This window comes from Hakea prostrata, chromosome 2 (assembly GCF_041222555.1).
Source record: "Hakea prostrata isolate BN-2017 chromosome 2, UWA_Hpros_2, whole genome shotgun sequence".
NCBI classification, from domain to species: Eukaryota; Viridiplantae; Streptophyta; class Magnoliopsida; order Proteales; family Proteaceae; genus Hakea; species Hakea prostrata.
The window spans coordinates 69168254-69194246 of record NC_142601.1 but is presented as its reverse complement, the minus strand read 5'-3'; the positions used below and the strand labels follow the sequence as shown (position 1 = coordinate 69194246).

Genomic DNA, 25993 nt, shown 5'->3' with positions numbered 1-25993 from the left:
CTGCTCGAGGGTCACTCTGATTTCATGGCACGTCATAGCAAGAGTCGACCAAAACGTAAAATTGGCGGTGAAAATCCAAAAGTTATAACCACGTGTCCATCTTTCATTAGGTCTATGTATGCGATGGCGCTTCACATGTCAATGGAGCCATGACATGAGTCATGTGCATGCCATGATGTCATGTTGTTTTTTCCCGCGCTAGCCGCGACCGCGAGACAATAGAATAAAAGTTCAAGCAGAGAGAAAGAGAGAGAGAGAGAGAGACTCGAGAGGGAGGACGAGAAAAGGGAGGGTTTCTGTTTTTCTGAAAAACTTTTGACCTATCTTACCGACTTCTGGAGTCGAATTCGTCTCATTGCTAGGGGTTTTACTGTTCAAGCAGATCGTAGATCCGTACTGGTTTTCTACATTCAAAGCCTGAGCTATATCGTCTTACTAATATTTTTCTCAAATTCATGGGGATTCTTGATAATCATTTATTGTTACATTGGATTCGAGCCATGGGGATCGATGATACAGGATTCGCGAACACAGCAAGATGAGTTCTACTGCTAATTTGCAGTCTGATGACGTCAATGACATGGAAGCTCGGTTTTTGACAGAGCTCCGCAAGGTTTATTATTCTTTAAGAGCTAGCGTCTATTTTGTTCTCAACATCTCTTACTATGGACTACGTCTTTCATGCATTCTGATTATGACATTGACAATGACCCAAATTTCGAGATCTGATTGCAGAGTAGATTATCACTGGACCCGAACACGCTTACACAAGCGACAGAACTGTTCAAAGAAAGCAAGCACCTTCTGTTAGCAAACATATCAGCCGTTGGTAGTGGAACGGTATAACTTAACTTTGTGGTTCATCAATCTTTTCTGCTTCACCTGATAAAGCTCTTCATGTATTCATTCTTGAATTGAATTGTATTTGGTTTCACCTTTTCTTAAACCGAGTGTTTGTGCTGTTATCCTGTTAAGCCGGAAGAAATTGATCGACTTTGGTGTGCCTTCATTCTGTACTCTGTGAAGAGATTGGGTGAAGGGAGCACCGGAAAAGAGAAGCTGGAGAGCGATGAAAATGTATTTACTCCATGCCAAATGCTAAGGGTTGCTAAGCTGAAGTATTTGCTCTCTCTTGTTTATCGGCGTTACTTTAGCAACAAATTTCCTGATTTTTTGCTGGTTATTTTTCATTGCTTGCTTTTGTAGCGTTGTTGATATTGTCTAAGTGATGCCTCAGTTCTTTCTTAAGGTTGGTCCAATTCTGAGTTAACACTATGGTGCCGATTGGGATAAGAGACTCGAGGTATTGTATAGAAATTAAAATGTTGTGTGTTGATTTTATTTTGCTTAAAAAATCCGTGTTCATGTGAATTCTTTCTCAGAATGTGTATCATATTCTGCGCTTCTTCTTTTTTTCTTTTTTCTTTTATTTTTTGGAACCAGGCAAAGGAGTTGCAAGCCAATTTCGTGCATTTGAGCCTTCTAAGCAAGTGAGTGCCGTTGTATTCATACTGTTCTGTTTCTATGTGCTAACATACGGACTTTTGCATGTGTATGGGCTACAAATTCATGAAGTCTTTTTACTTGAAAACATCTAGACGTTGGAATTTGGCATGTTGATTTACTCCACCAAAACACATTTGGAGTATAGGACCATCCCACTGCAACTATTACATTTATCTTTCTTTCCTTGGTGATTACCATTTAGATATACATTTTATTTCTTTTTGATGGATGTCGCAGTAACACTGTAATCCCCCCCCTCCAGATTTACATCCTCTGCGGCCAACTTCAGTGGCCATCAAGCGGTTGAATGCCAGCTGTCCTTTTATTTTTTTCAAGCGTTAGATCCCTATAATCTTGAATTAGCTTTTAAACCAGTTTAATTAATACTGGTTCATGATGACTCAAGACCAAACCAAAATGTTAAACCCAACCCTAAACCTTCAGCTTTCCATTCTTTCTGTCTGTTCGTGTGAGGAGTTGTGGATCAATTTTTTAAGACAGAACTGGAGGAGGAGGATAAGAGATGAACACAGGTGACGATCAGAGAAGAAATTCTTGGAGATTGAAGCTGCGATATGACTTCTTAATTCTTGGATCTTGCAAAGAAGCATTTGCATTTGTGCTTGAATTCGTTCTTTTAAGTATTTGCACAAATCTTGCAGATGGATATTCGAAGGATCTGCAGAAACTTGTGGAAGAAATATGCATAGATTCTGTGGTTGTTTGTTCAACATTCTTTGAATTAGAGACCTGCATGAATTGTTAAACATAGGAAATAAAACTTAAATTGATAACAGGCATATATGACATTTGTGAAATTTGACCTGTCTCAAACGGAATGGCTTTTGTACAAGGGACCTCAGGAGATGCGGGCAGCAATCAAGTCTCCATGTGAGAGCCGTTGTGGTGCTGGTATTGTTATCGTCATCGCCATTTCTATCAAAACAATGACCTGGTAGCTCTTTGGCAATAGAGGTAGTATCAATGGTGGAAGTAAAGGGAGGCAAGGTGAGCCATTTCCCCTTCTCCACTGTACACAATTTCTCTTCTTCTGAGATGGCGGTTGCAGTGCCAAGGGAAAGACGCAGCTTTAGTATGATATCAATACAGAGTTTCGCCATCGCTTGTTTTGTTGGCGTCAGAAAAGAAGATCGTTTTGGGAGAACCCATTCCAACATTTGTATTTTCAGTCGCAGTGTTGTCGCTTGTTGAGAGAAAGATCAGAGACCTGACAATGACACAGCTGCCGATGTTGAGAGAAATGCTGAGTGAAAATTGATGATTTGTTTAGGGTTGGGTTTAACATTTTGGTTTGGTCTTGAGTCATCCTGAACCAATTATTAATTAAAGTGGTTTAAAAACTAATTAAAGATTTTAAGGATCTCACGCTTGAAAAAATAAAAGGACAGGTGGCATTCAATTTTTGAATGCCGCTCGATGGCTGCTGAAGTCAAGCCCGCAGAGGATGTAAACCCCCACCCCCCAAAAAAAAGAAAAGAAAAAAGATGTGCCTTCTTACTGTATGGCCTTTAATTGTAGAAGTATCTTTCAGTTTGTAGTTTTATATTAATGAATTGAGTTTAAATTTACTATCTGCCTAGGTTACTGCATCATTCAAGTCGAGTAAACTGAAGATGCAATGTTGTGATTAAATTTAACCACATTTCCCATTCAGTTCCAATGTATGCTCATAATTTTCTCTAGAAAAGTTGATGGTTATGTACAATCGACAATGATTAGATGGCTCATCTATTTACCAAGTCTTAGTCGAATTATAGATTGCCTACACAGTCTGTTCAGAAAATTGAGAGATGTTGAAGCTGCTTTGACTAACATTGTGCCTATTATCATCAACCAACAAAATATCTGGTTAATGTACTTTAATACAAGCTTTGCTCTTAAACCAATGCCATCAAGTGCTCTATGACCGAATCATGCAATGTCATTTGTTGCCATTCCCTTGTCTTTATAACAACTACATTTTGTACTGTATGCCACTCCCAGTTGTATGTTTTTTCTTCAAAGCATGTGGCGAGACCTTGGCGTAGACTATTTTTTAGATATGTAGGAGTATAATTAAAATGATTTCTAGGCTATCATAAGCATTGGGTTCTGCTTTCTCTACAAAAGGTTGTGCACACACCAAGCCTGTCTTTACTTTACTGTCTCTATTGTATGACTCCTATTTGTTTCTCCATTGTTAATGTAGGGATGATAAGAACAGTTACTTTCCCAGTGATATGGGTGAATCTTTGAAATGCTGTTCTTGTCTACTTTGGCAAAGAATGCAATGAATTGAATTTACTTTCTGAACATGACTTTGTTGCTCTACTCAAGAATGCAGTTACTTTTTTCTTAGTTTTGTTCTGGAAGGTTATGCCTAGTAACATGTCTTAATGTTTATCTCATGGTATATAGGTACTACAAACGTGCTTATGAAAAGCTTTTTCTGACAAGAGAGGGAAGTGAAGGCAAGGAGATATCGACAAGCTATGCATCAGATTATCATCGGTTTGGATGGTTGCTGTTCTTGGCACTTTGTGTCCATGCTTTTAGCCAGTTCAAGGACTTTCTGGCTTGCACAAATGGATTGGTTGCTATATTGGTTAGTCACTTTCTTGCATTGTACACAATTGAACATAAAAACATTTTTGCCAAAAATCTCCAAATAAATTCCACCACATTCTTCCATATCTTCATTGAAAGTTTTAATACGATTACTACAATTTTCTTCCTTCTTTCTTTTTTTTTTTTTTTCTCTCTGGGGTGGGGGTGGGGGGGGGGGAAGGAGGCGCTTAACTGGTTATTACTTATTACTTACTAGAAGTAAAAGATGGCTAGTATGTAATATATGTGGAACATTTGTGATAGGCTGTCTTGATTGTTCACATGCCTGTACGCTTGAGGAACTTTTCTATCCATGATTGCCCCCAATTCAGTAATTAGTTCATAAAACAGTACATGTAAACAAAACATTTTGGCAGTTTTTTTTGAAAATTACAAATATACCCTCCGTCAAATCTGGGGTTTCCCAAAATTCCCCGCCTCCATCCTAACCTTTTCTTATTGTCTCTTGTTTTGTTGGGGGGGGGGGGGGGGGGAGGGGGATTGTTCACATGCCCCCGGGACTTCTCCTGATTGCCCCCTGTCTTACCTGACATTTTGGCAGTTTTTTTTTTAAATATACCCCTCCTCTCTTCCCAGCCTTTTCTTATTGTCTCTAGTTTTGTTGCAGTTAGAAAAGTAAACAAAGGGGTGGACCTTCTTGCATCTTTTTGCAATATTTATGAAACCTCAGAAATTGAATTAAGGAGAACAGTGGACAAAAGGCTTTAAAATTAGTAGATCGAAGACATAATATCTAGTTTGTAACTTTAGTCATGATCGGGCAGATGATGAGGTGGTGATACTTGATGATAAAGAGATTCCTCAGAGTGATTGTTTTAGGTACCTAGGTTCAATCATAAGTAAAAGAGGTGATTTAGAGGATGAGGTTTCCCAAAGAATTAAAATAGGGTGGATGAAGTGGAGAGGTGCGTCCGGGGTCTTATGCGATCGGCATTCCATTAAAGCTTAAAGGAAATTTTTATAGGACCGTTGTTCGACCAGCTATGATGTACGGTGCAGAGTGTTGGGCTGTTAAAAAGAATCATATAGATAAACTCAGTGTAGCAGAAATGAGGATGCTAAGATGGATGAGTGGCAAAACTAGGATGGATACGATAAGAAACAATCATATTAGAGTTGGTCTGGGAGTTGCTCCCATAAGTGATAAGCTTAGAGAAAGTCGTTTGAGGTGACACGGCCATGTTCAACGGAGACCTATAAATGCTCTTGTTCGGAGAAGTGATATAATCCATATTGAAGGAACTAAAAGAGCTAAGGGTAGACCTAAGATAACATTAGGAGAAGCGGTGAGAAAGGATATGTATAGCATAGGCCTTGTATCTAGCATGGCCTCGAATAGAACTGATTGGAGGGCAAGAATCCATGTAGCCGACCCCATTTAGTTGGGACAAGGCTTATTGTTGTTGTTGTTGTTGGGAACAGTGGAAAAAGTGAATAATTTAACAGTGGATATATTCTTGAAGAAAACCCCAGGTCCACTTTAGAATGTAAATCTGAGAATTTAGCAAATACTGATACAGGTCATTCTTTTTCTTTTTGGGTTTTTAAAGTTCGAACTTTAGAAATTGATCATTCCACTGGGGATATTAGAACTTCCTTGCCTTTTTGCTGAAGCTCTTACCTTTCTGATTGCTCAGATGGATTAACTTATTTTGAAGATCTAATGGAGGAGTCTTCTCTGTCATCAAGTTTAATTATTCTAGAGAAAGATTACGATGATGCAATAAGTAACAAGGGTGAACTGGATGAGAGGATGTTTGTTAACCAGGAGGACAGTTTACTGGGAACAGGGAGCTTGGCAGGGGGCAGTGTGAATGTCAGTGGTTTCAAGGTGTGCTTTGCATAGGCATTGGGTTACAACTTATTTCTTCAAATATTTTTGATTTTGTTAACCAAGCTAATTTGTCTAACTTATGCAGTGAAAATTTGATTCTATGACATCCCTGTCAAAGACTGTAACTAGTCCACCTTCTCCTCCACGCTTTCCTGCTGCGTCATCTGCAGATGTTGGTAATGTTGGTGTCTTGAAGATGACACCTACACCAGTAAGCATGGCAATGACAACTGCAAAGTGGCTCAGATTTCTGAACTTCCTTCAACTCCCTCTGCAGAACTACAGCACTTTCTTGCATCCTGTCATAGGGATGTAACTAATGATGTAACACGGTGGGCTCACTTTATATTGGAGGCCATCTTCCCAAGTAGTTCTGTGGCAGAAAGGCCTGGCACTGGAAGTCTTCCAATTGCCAATCTGATGGACAGTGTATGGGCACAAGAGAGAAGAATGGAAGCTTTGAAGTTATACTATAGGGTTTTGGAAGAAACGTGTATTGCAGAATCTCAAATATTGCATGCTTGTAACTTAACCTCGTTGTTAACCAATGAGAGGTTGCATAGATGCATGCTTGCATGTCTTGCTGAGCTGGTTTTAGCCACACACAAAAGTGACAAAACAGTAACCATGCTATCCTGCAGTCTTGGAGAGGAGTGGGATTACGACTTTTGATTTGAGCAAAGTGATTGAGAGTTTCATTAGGCATGAGGAGTTTCTTCCGAGAGAGTTGAGGTGACATCTAAATTCTTTGGAAGAAAGACTGTTAGAGAGCATGGTTTGGCAGAAGGGTTCCTCAGTGTACAATTCTCTGATAGTTGCAAGATCATCCCTTTCTGCAGAAGTAGTCCGAATGGGGTTATTAGGAGAACCCATGCCATCATTGGATGCAATTGTGAGGCTCAATAATATCTCCTGTGGAGGTTTGCCCCTGTTGCCTTCTTTAAAGAAGTATGAAATTTCATCAGGTAGCTTTCCTTTCTGCTTTTCATCTAAAGATCCTGTTTTTCCTAATTAAGTACATCTGTCTTTGAATTAGTGAATCTTCTTTTTAGATCTCAAAGTTTTATCGCTAAAATTTCCTGTGGATCTTTTTAATGTTCTGTCATAGTTGATGAAGCTTTTTAGGCGATGCCCAAGCATCCTGGCTCCTTTCTTCCTTAGGTGCCTTAACCGCCTTGGTTTTAGACCCTCTCCAATGTGTGGTCACCTTGATAACCATGCTCTCTTTTGCTCTCTGCATTGGTAGAGTGTCCAACATAAAAAGAGGGCCGATGTGATAGCTAGACTGTTAATTTGCTAACTAATGATGAAAATTCTCATTTGGATCTCCTTCAATCCTTCGTTATCTTTTTACTCCCCATGTCAGAATGGGGACACCTGATCTTCAAAAAGAGCATGTAGTGATTATTGTAATGTTTTGGTGGAATGCAATTCCTTCACATCGGCTGTTAAGGAATGTCTCCTGGCCTTCAACAGTCAGAAATCAAAGTTACCACCGCCTACAGTCTGCTTTTGCCAGGTAATGGTTTCACATAACAGTCTTAAAACTCTGCTTTTGCCAGGTAATGGTTTCATATAACAGTCTTAAAACTCTGCTTTTGCCAGGTAATGGTTTCATATAACAGTGTAAAAACTAATCTTTCTTTTTGGTCCCTTGAAGTTGTTCACCCTGATAGGAATCTTGAATTTGGAATTTTATTTGCAGTCTAATTAAGCCAAATCCGGGAGGAGGGGAGACATGCGGTGAGACAGGGATCAATGTTTTCTTTAGTAAGGTAAATATTTTAAGGGTGTGTTTGAATGACACCTCTCTATGTGTATTACAAATGTAAGATTTAATTTCCAATTCTCTTAGTTAAGGTTATAAAAAGGTGTTCAAAAATAATATGAAAGTAAATCATTTTGTCATTGCCATGCACAATGCTTGTGTATTCATGTGAAATTACAATATTTGTCCTCACTAGAGAATTTGTATATATACTAAAAGGGAAAAAAAGTTATTTTCCCACCCCCCCCCCCCCCCCAAAAAAAGGGGGTTTCTGTATTGAGTTTTTTCCCTTATTGAGAAGTAGTTTTATTTTTAGGATTCTTTTCTCTTTTTAAATTTGCCTGTAATCACTGTTGTGGGAGAAGATTGGAGAATGCCTCAAAACTGTCAGCTGTTGAGCGTGTTTTTGGCTGGTGTGTGCTTTCTTTCCCACCTCTCTTCCTGCAATCTTTTTCGCTCTCTTATTCTTCTTCCTATTCCCTTGATATTGTTGTGATTTTATTCTTCCGCAAATGGACCTGTTGGGCTGAAAATGACTTGAATGATCTTCCTCACCCCCAAATTTCTTTTTCTTGTATTTGGCATGAGTAGGTATCCAATGATGAACCTACCTATATGGTCTGGTTGCTGTAAACTTGCATAGAAGACATCAACTCAATACCTTCCATTGTTTGTCTTTTTGTTTGATTATGCGTCCTGCTAAGGATCATGCTCAAGGAGATTATTAGGTGCGGATCAGCCTTTGTTTTTTTCAGTAAATGCAGATTTTGATTGAGAGACTTTTCTGTCTTTCTTGAGTTTGGCTATGTTTCCTGGGGTATTGTCTTGTGCCAGAAGAAAATACCTTTTCTTTTCCTAGTTCATGTAATAACTCCCTCTGGACCATTACATATTACCTTCCCTAGCTCCATTATTACCTTATATCCTTATTTTGTTTCCCCTTGCTTGCATGTCCCCATATAATAATACTAGTTTCCTTTCTGTCCTTGCCTTAGTCTATCAAGTGATCCTCCTCTTTTTGTTAATCATGTCCCTTCCTCTCTCCATTGATTGCTTCAGTGCATTACAGAATTGCTAGTGTTTCTTGGAAACTTGGGTTTTTGATATCTGAGTGGGCCCATAGCAATCGCAATAGGGTATTCTAACCCTGCACATCATGCATATAATTTAGGTCTCTAACCTATCTGAATTGTTAAGACCCACTATAGAGATGTCATCTCAACCATTTGTGAATTATCAACATGCACATTGAATAATTATGAAGTTAGTAGCCCTTATTAAGCATAAATGTCTGATCTTGTTATCAGAAACCTCTGAGACAACAGAGTAAGTGATTAGAGCACTGTTGACTGATATTCTGAAACTTCATTCATTGACCTTGGATTAATCTTTTATGTGAGCTTGGATTTTTCAAACTTACACTTCTTTTTATGATTGGTCTCATTTTGGTGGCTTGCAGATCTCTCAATTAACCTGACCTTTAAGGAAATTGGTCTCATTTTGGTGGCTTGCAGATCTCTCAATTAACCTGACCTTTAAGGAAATTGTATGTAATTATTGTAAACTACCCCAGTGTAAAACTAAGTTTTTTGCAGTGTATTTGTTGAATGGTCATGAACTTGCAGTTGTGGTTATATTGCTCACCGAATACTGGTAAACCTTCAATTTTTCATAAATTCTAACCCATTTTTTCTTTGGAAACAGAAAATGGAACAGGACCATGTTGATATTATCACATTCTATAATGAACTATCATCTCAGCAGTAAAGCCTCTGCTGGTGGAGCTTGGTTCTGCTAATGCAACACCAAAAGCTAACAGGATCCTGAAGTTAACAATAACACTGATGGTAGACCCTCTTAAAATCTGTTCTTTTTAATATTTTCCATTCTTTCCTTTGCTTGTCATTCTCTATGTTTTAGTAAAGTTATAAAATCGAAGAAAAGAATGTTCTTGAGTGTTTCTTTGTTTGTCAAGGTTCTTAACTGCTTCTTTGTTTGTCACGTAGGTCAAAGTCCTGGTTCACCTCAGTTAACCCAATTCCCAACTCTTCCTGATATGTCCCTGAAGAAAGTGTCTTCTGCACATAATATTTATGTGTCTTCGCTGAGATCGTCGAAGGTATGCTATTGCTTTATGCTACTTGTATGACTATCTAATGATTCTCTTTACTAGATAACTGTTTCTGCTGTCCAAAGAATTTGCTGAGTTCTTGTTAATATTTTTAGGGATAGAATCTAACACACTGCCTGCTTATCTTTACATCTTACATACCAAGGTGATAATGGGGTAGAAAATGATAGATGAAATGATGGGGAAGGGGCACTCATATTTAATGAAGAGTTTGAGAGAGGGGAAGTTGTTTTTTTTGGGGGGGGGGGGGAGAGGAGGGAGACAGGGAAGTACATGCTGACAGCTTGTACTTTATTTTCCTATACTTTCTGTCCTGTTGGTTTGAATTGTTTGATTAGACTTTGAGGACTTCACTTTAAGTGAGTAGTAGCTTCCATTTTATGCAGATGCCACTTAATCGTGTACTTACTGTGGTCACAATCCGTAAATTAGTCCTTGATGCAACGTCACTTTTGTTGACTAGCTGAATCTGAAGAAAATACCTGGACCAAGAACCAGATCCAGATCTGGTTGTGTCGAGGAGGATAAATTAGATTTGTATATTATTTCTTATGATATGCATTGTAATTTATCGGCAAGAGAACGCTACCTGGTCATGTAGTCATTGTGTAAGCATTGGGGGCTGATGGGAGCATGTACAGAACCATTACGGGCATGATTTTTCCGCTTTTCTCGAGGGCAGAGCAGTCATTTGCCGTCCACCTGCGTCTATGGTTTGGGTTAGGGTTTGATGCTACTAAGGCAGAAATTGCCCAAGTCCCCAAAAGCCTGTTCCCTCGATTGCCAAACTCAAACTTCAACTGATGTAAACCCCCCCCCCCCCCCCCCCCCCCCCCCCCCCCAACAAAAAAAAGGAAAGAGAAGCCATTTTCTTGCAAACCCTCCAGGAAGGCTGAATCTGGACAAGGGCAAATTGGTCATTTTGCCTTCCTTTTTGCAGTCCTAGTTGAGTACAGAATAATTTTGTGAGTCCATATCTACTTTTACTTTGTTATTTGAGTCCTTGTTTAGAATCCCAGTCCAAGTAGGAGTGTCAAGTTGGAATCCTATTTCAAATTAGATTCCTTAAGTTAGTAGTTTCTTTAGATTATGCAATTATTTTCTGGTGAGGAGTCCTTATAATAGAATTCTATCATTAATTAGTCTCCTAGTTGAGTCATAGTATGAGTATGAGTTCTATTCCAAGAGGAACTCCTTGTTTGGTTGAGTCCTATCAGGAGATCCTTCACGTAAAGGCTATAAATGGAGCATCCACTTGTAAACAACTTAGATATGATGATTAATGAAATTGTGATTGAAGGATGTTGAAGAGAGGAGCCATGGGCTTTCCTAGGAAGGGAAGTCATGCAATTTTGTGCGTGTGCTTGTTAAAATTCTGCAGTTCAGTTCAGTTCTCCAAGCCTCCATCATCACCTACGGCAAGTTAAACCCTGCCCCTGCCCCTGCCCCTATGCTTCTTCTTTCCTCCTTCTCATCGGAGTCCCTATTCCCCATCCCCTAACCCTAGACTTTGCAAATTCCAACCCCATCCCTCTCGCAGGCCCCTCACCCTTCCCCCAATCCTTATGGCACCCTTCCCTTTCCTTACCTATCCTATTCCCCAGCCCTTCTCCTCATCTGTTTCTTCTTCTTTTCTCCTTGCGGCAGGATTGGAATGCAAGGTTTCTAAAAACTAGAATTCCCAAACCCCTACCTTCAAGCCCCTATATCAGCCCTATTCCTTCACACTAAACCCTAGTAAACCCTAATTTCCTCTTTTCTCCTAAAACTCTAGAAACCCTAACCTTAGCTTTCAATCATAATTTACACTCCCCTCACTCTAACCCCATTCTACTTCAGTATCATTTTCCTGTCCCCGTACCCTACCTTCGATCCCAACCCTAACCTTAGTTTCCCCTTTTGAAACCCTTGAAATTGAGAAAACCCTAATTGTTTGAAACATGGAATTCTAGAGTTATATCTAATAAAGCATCAGAAATCAGATTAATTTCTTCAAAGCCTAACCCTATATCTATTGGCCAAACCCTATTCTTCTTTCCTGTCAACCGTAAATCACCTCTAAACCCTAGAAGCCTAAAAAACATAATCCTTAGCGTTTCCTAAACCTGGACTTGAAGATTCAGTTCTAAAATCTAAACTACTTCAAGGCTCAGGCTTGAATTCCATTAAACCCTAACCTCTAAGTCATACCTGCATCTTATTAGCCCTATTCCCAGGCCCTAACAACCCTCAGTCATACCTACACCATACCGCAGAGTTATAAAATCCTAGTTTTACTTCTGGTTCACTTGAATAAGATTCTGAAGCTTGGCCCTTGACTGGGGGTTACATCATTAACAGAGCTTGGCGGCTTCATATGGTGGTGTTGTATGCAGAAACCTTTGCTGCTTTAATGCTTTTATTGTCGTATATGCAGTCTAAAAATGTTGCTTGCATGTGTTTTACGTGTTTTGGAGTCATTCCATGTCGAAATTTGCTGGAACATACTTGAACTGAAGCGCATACTTAGTGTAATGGTTCTTTTCATGCCATGGGACCTCATCCTATGGATACCATAATTTGTTGGAAAACGATAACACGAAAAACCTTCTGGAACTGCTATATTTCATGTCTTGCAGACCTGACATTTCTGCAGTCTGATCACTGGATTCTGGGGAGTTTCAATTAACCATTTAAGTTGGCGAGTCTCAATTAACCTTGTTAAACAATTCTCGAAGCATTCTGATGACATGGACAAGTCACATTGGTCAGAGATTCAACTTATGAGTGGATGATGCATTGGCCTTATCCACCAAGTTTCAATGCTAACTGCTTCTGGAGAGAGAAATAGCAGGCATGCTAGAAAGGTTTTCAGGTTCTAGTATGTCAGGAACCTTCTCCCTTATTTTTTGCAATGACAGATGAATGTCATTTTGTTGTTCACTGGAGGCAGCCATTATTACGGTAGAATCGCTTTTGAAGTAATGTTGACCAATTTGATATTTACAAGTTCACCATCATTTGATTATCTAGCTTGCTTTACATATCTTCTTTGATAACTTTTGTCATTGATCTCAAGGATTTTGAGACTGCGAATGTTGGTAGCTGCATCATACAAAACAGAGTATAAAGCCTTGATGTAAAATTTGTCTAACTCCATCCTGCCATGGATGTGCTTTATACAGAACAGAGTAGAAAGCTTTTCGTTTCAGCCAAACCCTGTCTATTATAGCACCTACTAAATATGTCTCGTGTGTGTGTTCTGGGCATCTGAACTTGTGCTCTTTGACCATTTAAAACCCTGGGTTTGTCATCTCAGAGTCTGAAGCATATCTAAAAGGTAGCCCCCCAGTTGAATGGTCAAAAGTGTGTGCATTGTAGTGTACTAGGCTTGTGCCAAGGGCAAGAAAACTAATTCTCAATTGATAGTTCTTTTTCCTTATACATTTCCCTTACCATCCCCATCACATTTATTTTATTTTGGTTATCAATATTATATTTTGCCTCAGCTTGCTGTTTGGTTTTGTTCGCAGATGGATGCCCTCATTTCCCAAAGCTCTAAAAGCTACTATGCATACGAAGGAGAGAGCACCCATGCCTATGAAAGCCCTTCCAAGGACCTGACTGCAACTAATAATCGTTTAAATAGGTACGTGGTTTTAAGTTTTGTTGCATACTGTCTGTGTTTAAATGAAACCTACTAGATACAATTTCTGATGATCTTGCTTCTATTGTTCCTCAAACCCTTAACTTTTCAGCACCCAGAAGGTCATAAGAGGTGCAGTCAACTTTGATGGTGACAGAGTTGGTTTGGTAAGTGACTCTCTTTTGGATTTTTATTTGCGGCAACTACTGCTGCAAACAACTGACTGCCATGATTTTGCCACAGGTGTAAAAACCAATCTAATGGTGTACAATTAAAAACAAAGGATCATATTGTAAATGGAGTTTCTTATTTTTACACTTAAAAGTTTAATAGTTTGTAAATTTACAAAAAATAGTCCCCGACTCTGCCGCCGAAATCCTTCTCCCAAAACACAAACCACCACAATCCTTCACTCCAACTGCCTTCCTCTCTCAAACCCTTCAACAACCACAAAAATCAGAGCCCTAACCCCAACACTACCTTCTCCATTGTCATTTCCTGCTCACAACCCAAAATCAAAATAGTACGAGACCAATCACTGGACAGACACATTGTGAAGCAAAACAAGATCCGTTTTGTCCAGAAACTCAAAACTCTATTGCTCTCCAAACCCAAACACTACTTGCTTTTACAAATCCTATCCAAATGCTGCTCTTACCTTTCCCTGCCGAAGCCTCGCTCACTCCTTTCCATGATCAATTGCTATCTTTACGTCTTTGAACTGTTCTCCATTCCCACCCCACCTTCCACTCCTTCCGACTGTACCCAGCTTTGTGTCCGCCTCACACCAGCTGCCACTGCAATCTCCACCAAAGAATCGGCTATCAAATCCAAAATTGCCATTAAACTCGCCGCCAAGCTCCAGAAACTGCTCATGCTGGCTACCCACCACCACCTTCTCTTGTCTAAGCCCGTTCACCTCGCTCCTAGCTTGGGTCTTCCTCCAATTTCCGTTCTCGCCTCTGCAACGATTACCCAAATCGATTTAAGACCGTAGACACAGTTAGAATATGATTCTTTGTCTTTTAATTATACACAGTTAGATTGGCTTTTACACTTGTGCCAAAATCATGGCAGTCTGCTGTTACAGCAAATAGAAATCCCTCTCTTTTACCTTCAGAATGGCGGCCGTGCCTCATCTTCAGGTGCTGCTGCCTTGAAATCTGGGCAACCTGACGGCTAATATTCAGGGTTTTCCCGTGTATGTAAATCAGCTTTTTTTTTCTTCCTTCCCCATCACCCTAATCTTATACCTTTGTTACACAAGCTGTAAGTGCTATGTATGAGTGGGGTTGCTACCACCCTGGTAAGTGCTTCGTGTGTTGGATCTTGAGCTTCTTCCAGACAACCACGAGGTATGCTTCCACTGAACTAAATTAATTTAAAATCTTTGTATTGTTTGCTGCTGAATTTGACTTTAACCGAGTCCCCGCTTTTTTTCTTAACCGATTTTGTTGCCAACGAAAACGGCGTCCATCTTGGTTCAATATCTAAAATGCTAAATTGCTAATGTATTTTAGGGGCCCGTACAAGGGAACAGATAAAGCTGAAGCTTTACTTATCTACTAATTTCATCTAGATGTGGCAGAGTCAATTATGGACCCGAAAATATCTCTTTGGTTTGTGTGTGTTTTTTTCAAATAACCCGATGAAATGTGTCATCCTCGTTGATTTCAATTTGTTAATTTGTTAGGTAAATTTGTGACCGAAGAAGAAAAGGTTTTGTTTAGGTAAAATGGGGCATCATCAAAAGCTTTTTCTCCCCCCACCACCCCCTGTATGGACGCTATGTTCATGGCCTAATAATTCGTGCAGGACCTGGAGTTTCAAAGAGTGGAATTGGATGGACCCAGATTGGGATGACCGCGATATAATAATTCCTGCCGTTTTGGGCTGATGATTTCTAGGGTTGTATGGAATGTTGTGCCTAAATTTCTTTCCTGGAAGATGATTCATCCTCGATATGAAAATTGACATTTGATATCCACAGTTTCCTATAACATCTAGATCAGCATTCGACGTGGGAAAAAAAAATCCAGCTCCAACTCAGAGAGAGATGTAGTCGCAAAACTAAAGTTGCAGTTTCGAAGTTAAAGAAAAAAGGTAGTCTGAAGAATTGGGTGACCGTCACATTCTCAATTTCCATTACGGTGTCTCTTCTCTGTTCGCTCGAAAAAGGGAAAAAGTTCCATTACAGTAGTATACTAGTATTGTATATGATTTAAAATATCTGTATTGAGTATCGTATCAGTTAGGCAATTTTAAGAGACGTATTATAGTGCTTTGATGATTGTATCGCTCTGGCTAATGTATTTTAATATAATTCAATGGAGATGTATCGAGATATATCGTATCGGTTGAGTCAAATATGAATATGGATATGTAACAGCTAGTATTGTACGGTATCGTGGGATACTTTAAACCTTGCTAAAGACCTAAGCAACATAAACTGTTTTTTCAAGAAGTGTTCCAATTTATGTTAGAAAGGCTTCCAAAAGCCCCATGTTAAAGCACATTCATGGCAATACGCCATTCCCCTTGATGAAATCTCAAGCTCATAATAACCCTAAAGATCGCATCTAGCAGGTTTAGATTAAGATTAATTAGTTATGATGATACCTTTATTGGCTGTGCAGACTGCTGAGCTACGAGATATATAAACTACTGTAGGGCAGAGGCGAGGAACAATATATTGTTTTAACGAAGACCTGAGTCTAGAGTTACAATTCTTCACCCTAGCTCCACAAAAGAAATATCGCCAGAATCTTTCATTTCCCCAAAACAAATAGAGATCCACTCCTTACTGTCTCAACTGTAATTTATTGCATCCTTCTTGGCTACACATAGTAAATCATGCCAACTTCGATGAGGCTAATGTGAGGAATGTTGAGTGCCACAGATGGACCCCTACAGTTTTTCCTGAGGAATGAATAGCCTATGTCAATCACCATCTTTTTTAGGAATGATGCTGACCTACGGGCCTTCACATATGAGTGGCCCATTATATACGCAACCCCTGCTTCCTTTGCCAGTATCAAATCTGACAACTCTTCCATCACTGAAGGATCCATACCTCGGTTTGGTGGCAACTGGAACCTCACTTTGCGCCTCCTGACCTGTGGATTCTCATCCTCATATGCAGATCTCAAACTTTGAAGGGTTGCTGATTTGCTGCTTTGAATGGGGGTGTTCGCTCCATAGTCCTCTTGCTCGGAAACAATCAAGCTTGAGGTTGACTGAAGAGATCGTATGCTTATTACAGCCATCCTCCCATCTAATGATGAACTCTCAGAGCTTGATAATTGTGGTTCTACTGCTTCCATCTGAATAAATTCTGCAATGCTCTGGATTAGCTGGTTCTCAAAGTCACCATCATCCCGTTGGATGTCCTTGTAGCCATACCTTATAATGCACCGATACATCCTGTAAGGCCTCGGACAGATCCTACCAATGAGGTAGCGTTCCTCAGGTGAGACATATGGTACCGGGACCGATTTCACACAAACAAAAACCAAGACCTTGTGAAATGCTGGAAGATTGGTGACAAAATGGGAGAAAATCGGAGGAACCCCTGTTGCCAATTCTGAGTAGATAAGTCCTATCCCTGGCACACGGACAATACCAAGGCTAGGGCCCAATCCCAGTAGCCACTTTAGAGAAACCTTATTGTGCAGATCAAAGTTGTACTTCTTGCGAGTCCCATAGTGCCAAACAAACATGACGACCATAAAGAAGATTGAGAGGACAAGAGGAACCCATCCTCCTTGGGGTACTTTGGTAAATGATGCTGAAAGGTAAACTCCCTCAATACATCCAAAGAAGAGGAGGAAACCTGCAGCCAATATAACATTTCTTTGCCACACAAAGATTATGACGAGTGACATTAAAAATGTTGTGATGAACATCACAGTCATGCAAGCAATGCCTGGAAAACAAAAAACATTACTGAGAACCAGAGCAGAATGTACTGACAAAAACCACATCAAAAGAAGTTCAAGGACATTTAAAGAGTAAAGATAGAAAGCTATTCTCTTTGCTCTTATGTATCAGTCATATGCACTCACATCCTGCAGCTGGGAATCCATAACACAATGAATTATTATTACATAAACTAACTCAAAAAGGGTCATACCACTTCATCTAGCCAAACAAATTAGCAGATGCATGAAGAGGATACTTGAAACAAGAATCTGAAGAAGTCCTTCCTATTAGTAGGCATCTAAAAGCAGGAACCTGCCAGTTCTCAGGTCCTTCATAATTTACTTGGGCTACAATTAACTCAGTCACTCAAATAACAAATTACCCTCATATGTCTTGCAAGCACATGAATCAGACAACAGTGATTTACTGAGCTGTTGTCCTGGGTAATTGAAAAAGTCTGATTTAGCAGTAGAAATAGGGACATAACAGGAGAATGAACTAGATCACCTTCACTCAAATGCAAGTATTCGAAATAGCAATGATGTAATAATGTTAAGACGCAACACAGCAGCTTCATTAAGAATGAACTTACCATATGCATTTCCAATTAAAATTGTATCTTGGAATCCCAAAGTTATAGCAAGACAAAGGATCATGAGGATCCAGTTTATCTCTGGGATGTATATCTGGCCGAACATATGTCTTGAGGTGTGGACAACCTTGACTCGTGGGAAGCAACCAAGAGCATGACACTGTTTGATAATGGAGAAAGTAGCTGTAATGACAGCTTGACTCCCAACAATGGCTGCAAGCGTAGCAATCACAAAGACGGGCCAGAATATACTCTCTGCGGGAAAAAAGTAAATATTGACAGCAGACAGATATTCAGCATTGCATCAAGAATCCAATGTTTGCATAGATCAATAAATAACAGCAGGCAGAAGCCCCATTTAATTGAGAAGAAACTGACTTGGTATTGAATCATAGAAGCTTCTATCAATTGAAGTGAGGTTTCGAGAGAGAAAAGCAGCCTGCCCCATGTATTGCACTATTAACGACGGATACACAATAAATGCAAAAGCAATCTGCATAAGCAATGACGATATTAAGGTCTCATTCCAGAATATGAATACATAAAAAGAACATAACTGCCCTTGTACCCAGACTCACTGAGCATACATGAATCCTATGGGAAATCTGTTCATGCAAACCCAGATTGGGATGTCCCAACCCTTGTTAGGTTGCAGCATGTACCAAGTTAAATGGCAAAACAATTATTAAATCAATGTTTACAAAGAGTGACCATTATGTAATTATATTTCATCACATAAGGGAGTCCCATGTTTGTAATCATAGAGGACAAAAGTGTGCTTAGATGTAGGGAGGATACAAGGGTGAATAGAAAGTAAAGATTGATGATAAACTTGGAACAAAGTGTAAATATAGGACAAAAGAAAATAATGGAAGGAAGGAGGGGCGATAATAGAAACAAGAAGTATAGGGAATTACATCACTAAAATTGCATTCATCCAAAAAATCACTTAAATTGCCAAGGTTGTTTTCAAATCTTAAATTACAAACAAATCCAGCAGGAAAGGATTCATCAAGGGGACTTCCATAACAGGTCTCTACTTGGCCTGAAATTCCAGGCCAAAGGTTTGCAAGCAAAGAGGTGTGTTGGAGGCACTTAAAATTAGTCCAAACACTCATCCAGGTAAGCAACTGATATTTCAGAGATTATTTTCGGTCATAGGTAGCTTAAGACAATCTGAATTGCAGACTTGATTCTCACAGCTGGAGGAGATTTATGCCAAGAGGCTGTAAGGGTTTGATCACCCAGGGCAGGGAAACCACCGTCCCAAAGTTGAGAGAGAAAGAGGGGGAATCGAGATCAGTAGCCAACAAGGAATACTGCCACTACTGTTAAGGCAGAAAAGTAATAGAAGGAAAGAAGTGAAACTAAAAAGAAGAAGAAGAAATCAGCAGGAAGATATGCACGCAAGGCTCCGGGCAACCAGTGGTTATTAATATAAACAAATTTTAACCCAAGACTCTCCAATCTGAATAATATGCTGGTTACAAGAATATCTGATGACCCAACTATCCTATTCCTCCAATCAAACTGAAACAGGACTTTTCTGGACTATAAAACTGGAAAGAGTTCTAAATCAAATTTGACACAGGACTCTACTAAGAATAAAATAATGAAAGGCAAATTACAATTATTTAATTAAAAAGATATAAATTCTATTTCCTAACCACAACTACATCATGTGTTGAGAACCAAAAGTTATTGGGCTTTCATAGCATGAGACATATTTATCTCCATATTGATTAAATGTTTCCTAGAGTCTTTTCTTAGTTTCTTGTGTGTAAACGTTAGAAAAATTCTCACCTCTTGAAATCAGTGTCATATCACAGAAAAATAAGCTTTGTAGTCAAATGAACGAAACATGACTGCAAATACACTCAGATAATCTAGCAAAGGACCTCATGATTCCTTCGATAAGCAAAAAAGAAGAGAGCTAAAATTAGACCTACCCTTATTGAGAAGGCAGTGAAATGCCCCAGATCAGCAAACATTGCTTCAGTACCTGGTGGGACCCAATAAAAAATCAGCTACATGTCTAGATCCTTACAAGATGGGAGAATAAATTCATTTTCTTCATGCTACTCTTCACTAGTTCTACTTGGGTCCCTGATCTTACATACCTGTGATTGAAAGAAGAATACCTCCAAGAGAAATCCATCCATTTTTGCCCGTCTCTTTGAAGAACTTAATGATGTAATACGGAGAAATAGCAGATAAAATCCTTGGGTTCCAATGTATTGTGTTGTATAAGCCAATGGAAAAAATAGATAGTAACCAAATAATGACAATTGGTGCAAACATAAATGCAACTCTGTGTGTGCCAAAATGCTGAAGGGCAAACAAGCCAATCAACAAGATACAGGCAATCAATAACGTCTCACCTGGATGGATTAACATCATGAGCCATTAGAAAACAATGTTAAAGTTGCAGAGGTATAATTCAAATATTGCTTTTCATTCAGTAGACTGGGTTTAATTTGTACAGATGAAACAGTGAACCAGACAAGTAAAAGCAGAGGAAACTACTTACCATCATTTAGTGTTGCCTCAGTATATTGCAGCCCTGATACTGCTGCTAAAACTGCAGGTTGTGAAACACAGCCAAGGTTCAGTATCTAAAAAGAGCACCATAACTTTCAACACTACTGGAATTCCATAGAACTGCTCTATTTACACAGCTACACTATAAGGATCAAAATAGAAGTCACTGGAAGGAACTGTGGACTAAAGAAGATCAACGCAAAGTGTATGCACTGACCACCTAAAAATCCAGTACATGATTTTCTTCCATGATACATGATGAAAAAACATAATGTACTCATAGATTTGAATAGTCAAAACAATGAGACAAACCAGGATCTTTTACCAAAAGGAGAATCTGTTTAGGGTTAACACTTGGGGAAAACAGAAAATTGAAGGTTAGGGTTTCATGGAGTTTTAGGGTCTGAGGTTAGTTTAAGGTTTACTAATTCCAGCGGTGGAGTAAAATAAAAGAAGCAGACCAGTGACACTTAGGCTGAATTGGCAGCAAGGTAAAGAGAATGGAAGAAATCTAGGGCTAGGGCACTAGAAAAGGGGAATTTTTAAGGGGTTAAGAGGGAAAAATTCCATCAAAATTGATAGAGTTCCCCTATTTGGTGAGTAGAGAAGTCACTGAACTTTGGGAGAATTTCAATAGTCAGGTTGGTGATGCTGGTGTGGGATGAAAAATCTGGGAACAATAGGAAAGAGGGAAAAGGAAAAAAACGTACCTCGGGTTTTGGGGTTAGAAATCATAACTACTGCCTAAGTCTCTCATCTATGAGAAGAGCATGGAAGAAATCTAGGGCTAGGGCACTAGAAAAGGGGAACTTTTTAAGGGGTTAAGCAGGAAAAATTCCATCAAAATTGATTGAGTTCCCCTATTTGGTGAGTAGAGAAGTCACCGACCTTTGGGAGAATTTCCATAGTCAGGTTGGTGATGCTGGTATGGGATGAAAAATGGGAACAAAAGGAAAGAGGGAAAAGGAAAAAATGTACCTCGGGTTTTGGGGTTAGAAATCATAACTACTGCCTAAGTCTCTCATCTATGAGAAGAGCATTCATTCCATATTTCACCAGTTCCAAGGGTTTGGGGAGTTGAACTTAGTGGTTGACAACGAATAAATCTTGAGATCAGATGACTGTTAAACAATAATAAAGAACCAAAGAACAACCTCAGCTTCCCACTGCAAGGTGTCAATGGAATCAAACACAAGTTGTCAAACAATAAACCTACGCTTCACATCACAAGGTGTAGATTGCATCCAACATCAATCCCACCAGGCCTTGATCAAACACAAGACAGATCTTCAACCAAGAAGAAGGAAAGCTTTGCATTAATATTGTTACTCATGTTCAACACTTGTTCCTTTGACAACCTTAAATAAAAGACTCCTCAATAGACTCTTCACATAAGAAAGGAAAGGCTAGACCCAATCCTTAACCTATTTGGTAAAGAATCTAAAATAGACTCACGATAGAGAGTCCTAATGCAGCCCAACTGAACACTTTAAAGACAAACTACTAAAATCACTTAAATTGAACCAGTTCAATTTAGGAATAGAATCACCAAAATAAATTGGGAGTTTGAGACTAAAACATCTAATCATCCATGGAATCGAATTACCCATATTTTAGTCCTCTAAAAGTGGCCTACTACATAGAAAACCCACGGGAAATCCCCAACATGTATAGAACTCTACCATAGACTAATTCCTGGCAAAACCTATTTCAGTGATGAATCTATGTCATTATACTTGACAGTATGTGCACCCAACAAGATCATGATAGTCTAAAAGACATTTGGTTGCAACACACAAGGATCTGGATCTATAGTTCAACGGATACCATCTTTTTCTTTCCCTTCCACATTTCTTTTGGGTAAACATCCCATTTAACGGTGGCATACACAAATCGTTTCATCATATGCATCTAGGTGAATCAAGGCAACAGAGGAGGCCTGGATGCAAGGGGACCACAATGCTTGACTAGCTGATCACAACGCTTCCCTAGGTGACAAAGGCAACACCAGTTGTCAAGGCACCTGGATGCCAAGCTGGTCACCAAAATGATGCTGAGGAGGCACCTTGACAACTATAACACAGGAAGCTTAAGTGAACATTTTTTACTACATGATCTCTGTCTTGTTCTCCGATTCTTCTATCAGTCCGATTAAACATGTTTTAGCCATATGATCAAATTATCTTTTGGTCTATCAAACCACCTTGATGAAGCCCATCCTAAAGTGTGATCCTATTATCATGAAACTTTGGGCAAGCTATCACCATGGCCCCCCATTATAACAATTCTGTTAACTTCAGCCAAAGATTTTCCATTACTTGATGCCATCAATTGCTGATCCAAAACCTTTAAATTATTGGATAGTTCTGATAAGAAAACAGACAAACAGACAGAGATGAAAGGACAATCATAATTCATAACCATCTGATCAAGACATATTTCAGAAGATCATATGCCAAGTAAAACCTTACTGGCAGGATCCAAGTCAAAGGGACTGTATGTGTTTGCATAAACTACTTTTGATCTATTCCCAAGTCATTTTCAATCTTACTTCTGGATAAGTCAGTCAATGGACAATGCCAAATGCAAAATTGCCAATTTATGGGGTGACATTGCCCACAAAAGGCAATATGTACAATATATTCCACTATGCCCGTTCAACTTTAAAATTTTGAGAGAGAAAAAAAAAGGATTCAGAATGTCAGAGATAATAGGAACCTGCCAAATGGCAGGTGAGAAATGAGAAGTTAATCCAATTCAAAGCCCTTTAGAAAATGAAAAGAAACTGTAGTACCTGATATTGCTGGGGTGAGAACACCATCACCTATAACCATGCATGCTCCAAATAATACCACCAAAAGTAGAACCGTACGGAGCCTTTTATGCTTTTCAAGAAAACGTCTAAATGAGGAGGAGGTTGCACTCCGTGATGAGGGTCCATAATTATATGCAGAAAGCTCCTCATCAGCTGCTTGCTGATTTGGGAGTAAATTAAATTTTGCATGCCTGCAAAGAAGCGAGTAAAGGGCAAATGTTCCACCTGATTAAAGAAAGAACGTCAGATTGAATAGGCATTTTGGTCAAAACAACCAGATGGATTAAAAAGTAGAAACATTCAGTTACAACACACCTTCTCCATTGTCATCAGCACTCAAGAGGATGAAGACATACTTGATCAAGGGAATCAATGTGAGGGTCCAGAAAATCAATGAAAAGGCACCGAATATTGCATCTTCATTCCGATGATTTTGTAACTTTCCAGCAAAGGTGCTTTTGTAAACATATAGAGGTGAAGTGCTCAAGTCCCCATAGACCACACCAAGGCTTTGGTATGCTAATATCAGATTCCTGGAGATATGCCTCCATGATAACTGAGTTTAAACCAAAAGAAGAACATTTAGTTAGTCCAAAAGGAATCATTCATCCAAGACACTTGATATGCTAACATATCTTCCAAGCATAATAACAATAATAACAACAAAGGTAAATATTTTGGAGAATTTTAATTGAGTGGCAAAACAGACTGTACTAAAAACAAAGGAGTAAATTACATACACAGCCCCTGGGCTTGCTAACTACTATGTTTACACCCCCTGAAATTTTTCCTATTACATTCACATCTCCTGAGTTTCAAATTATATATCAAACGTATATGGTGACTCACCATCTACTGAGTTTCAATTAGTAACACTGATTTAGCTGATTCCCCAAATTATAACTTTAAATTTCGTTTTTTCGTTCTCCGGGTGATGGTGACAAATACGGGGTTCATTTGCAACTAGATTCCCCTCTTGTTTTCTTTTCTTCAACAGAATTTTATCCTTAAGTATCCTCCTCGGATTCATTTTAAAGCTTACAATCATCCCCAATAAACAAGGTCAGCTACAAGTAGCAGTACCGGAGTGTTCAGCGAGATGGAACTAAATACACTAGGTTCAAAAATTGTACAATTTTAAAATGAAAAAATTATGGTTTACGAGATAAATAAAAACGTTATAAGCCAAACACACTGGCGTTCCCGATAGATCCGAATTCATCCAATTCAGGATTTAAATGACACTCAAGAACAGCTCGAATCAAGAAGAAAGAGAATTTGAAACCAGATACAGATCAGAACATGCATAAATTAGAAAGAGATGCAGAAAACCCTAACCTGAGAAGCAGTTCGAGGAGACGAAGTTCCAGCTTCGGAATCCATTGGTCGAGCGCCAATCTGAAAACTGTACTAATTTCCGAGATTCACTCTTAATATAAACCTGTGATTCAAAATGCCATGATCTAGGACCGCTGCGTCCTTGATTGACAGTGGAAACGCCCACGGGCTGCTCTCGCTAATTCAGCACGCAAGGCTTGTGGGCTGCGATTCGACAAGCGAAACCATTCTCGCTTGAGCTTTGGGATTTGGAGCACCACGCCTCCTCGAAGTTCTCTCTCTCATCTCAGCTCAGCTCATGTCGTGACTCATGAGCCACATGACTCGACCCCACAAACTCACGGAGTTCTTCTGGGAAGGTTCCAAATGGACAGCAAATTTTATAGGCTTGTTGCTCCATCACTTCATGTACATGGACGACGTCAACGGCGCTCAAGCGATCTCTTGGAGACTAGTGACGCCTTGACGTAAAAATATTTTAACAAGGACATGATCCCGGTTTGATTCATCTGCGTAGTTTTTCGGAAGTCTCAGTCAGGGACTCAGGGTTATCTTCTTACATGCAATTTCATATGATTAGGGTTTACTAACAAACAAACAAAAAAAATCATCTGATTAGAGAGTGACCTTAGCGTTATTATTTTAGGAATAATCTTTACATCTTGTTATTTTTTTCTGGTAACAATGTTAACTCATCCTCTTACGTAAATAAAATTTCTTAATTTTGTATAAAAGTGAAATATTCTCCTAATATTGAATGTGTTTTCAATAGATTTTTATATAAACACTTATATACTATTTTCTCTTTTATATTTTTTTGGTAAATAACTACATAATGTTTTTTTCCTTTCTGGCTTTTTTGTCAACGAAGTTCGTCTAGGCCAACTAACATGCACATTGACTACATTCTCATTAAAATAATGTTAGGATAGTCAAACGGATACACAACTCAACTTTCCATGGGGAGGTTTTGGGTTTGCACCATCCGGCGGCCTCACAAAGCCCATGGTCCCCCATCCCGATCAAGTTACTATCCCCACTCCTCGATGGTGCCACTCAAGGAAAACATCAAAATACATCTGGTTTTTCTTTTTGTCATTATCAATTAGTGCAATTGGGGTTCATAGGTCCGAGGGAAGAGAATAGGTGGGGCGGATTTCAAATCCACGAACTTCTAGGACTGAATCTATAGCGAACTCAACTTCAATACTACGAAACAATCAAAATTGAGATCTTAACTAAGATTTTGATATTGACCATCCATTTCTCAAAAGTGTGAAAACACATTTTAAAA

General features: G+C 39.1%; 2 protein-coding genes and 1 pseudogene across 5 annotated transcripts; 2 read left to right on the top strand and 1 right to left on the bottom strand.

Moving 5' to 3' along the window:
• Nucleotides 1-270: 270 nt before the first annotated feature.
• On the top strand, nt 271-5938 carry LOC149026083 (retinoblastoma-related protein-like). 3 transcript variants are annotated; one of them, XM_089146324.1, is made up of 7 exons: nt 271-613; nt 736-840; nt 976-1077; nt 1207-1303; nt 1444-1490; nt 3925-4111; nt 5772-5938. In XM_089146324.1, the coding sequence occupies exons 1-4, from the start codon at nt 539-541 to the stop codon at nt 1213-1215; spliced, it is 291 nt and encodes a 96-aa protein (XP_089002450.1). In that variant the 5' UTR covers nt 271-538; the 3' UTR covers nt 1216-1303; nt 1444-1490; nt 3925-4111; nt 5772-5938. The 3 variants fall into 3 exon arrangements, with proteins under 3 accessions (XP_089002450.1, XP_089002448.1, XP_089002449.1); XM_089146322.1 differs by having other exon boundaries at nt 976-1303; XM_089146323.1 differs by lacking the exons at nt 1444-1490; nt 3925-4111; nt 5772-5938 and having other exon boundaries at nt 976-1355.
• A 126-nt stretch (nt 5939-6064) lies between these two features.
• LOC149026082 (retinoblastoma-related protein-like) lies at nt 6065-15804 on the top strand (annotated as a pseudogene). Its single transcript, XR_016171481.1, has 7 exons — nt 6065-6979; nt 9362-9389; nt 9441-9583; nt 9743-9855; nt 13380-13495; nt 13605-15222; nt 15308-15804. The product of XR_016171481.1 is annotated as a retinoblastoma-related protein-like (transcript).
• Nucleotides 15805-16147: 343 nt separating this feature from the next.
• On the bottom strand, nt 16148-25209 carry LOC149026081 (potassium transporter 4-like). Its single transcript, XM_089146321.1, has 9 exons — nt 24700-25209; nt 23677-23917; nt 23341-23586; nt 20536-20586; nt 20126-20386; nt 19955-20007; nt 18384-18498; nt 18006-18260; nt 16148-17417 (listed from the first exon to the last, which is right to left on the bottom strand). Exons 1-9 carry the CDS (start codon nt 24742-24744, stop codon nt 16330-16332), a joined length of 2355 nt encoding a protein of 784 aa, XP_089002447.1. The 5' UTR covers nt 24745-25209; the 3' UTR covers nt 16148-16329.
• Between the last annotated feature and the right edge of the window lie 784 nt (nt 25210-25993).

Coding starts and splice junctions, on each gene's coding strand:
- LOC149026083 (XM_089146322.1), top strand. CDS start 539: ATGAGTTCTACTGCTAATTTGCAGTCTGATGACGTCAATGACATGGAA. Junction 614..735: donor TTTTGACAGAGCTCCGCAAG/GTTTATTATTCT, acceptor ATCTGATTGCAG/AGTAGATTATCACTGGACCC. Junction 841..975: donor CAGCCGTTGGTAGTGGAACG/GTATAACTTAAC, acceptor TATCCTGTTAAG/CCGGAAGAAATTGATCGACT.
- LOC149026081 (XM_089146321.1), bottom strand. CDS start 24,744: ATGGATTCCGAAGCTGGAACTTCGTCTCCTCGAACTGCTTCTCAG. Junction 20,587..23,340: donor TCTCACCCCAGCAATATCAG/GTACTACAGTTT, acceptor CACAACCTGCAG/TTTTAGCAGCAGTATCAGGG. Junction 17,418..18,005: donor TTTAATTGGAAATGCATATG/GTAAGTTCATTC, acceptor TTTGTTTTCCAG/GCATTGCTTGCATGACTGTG.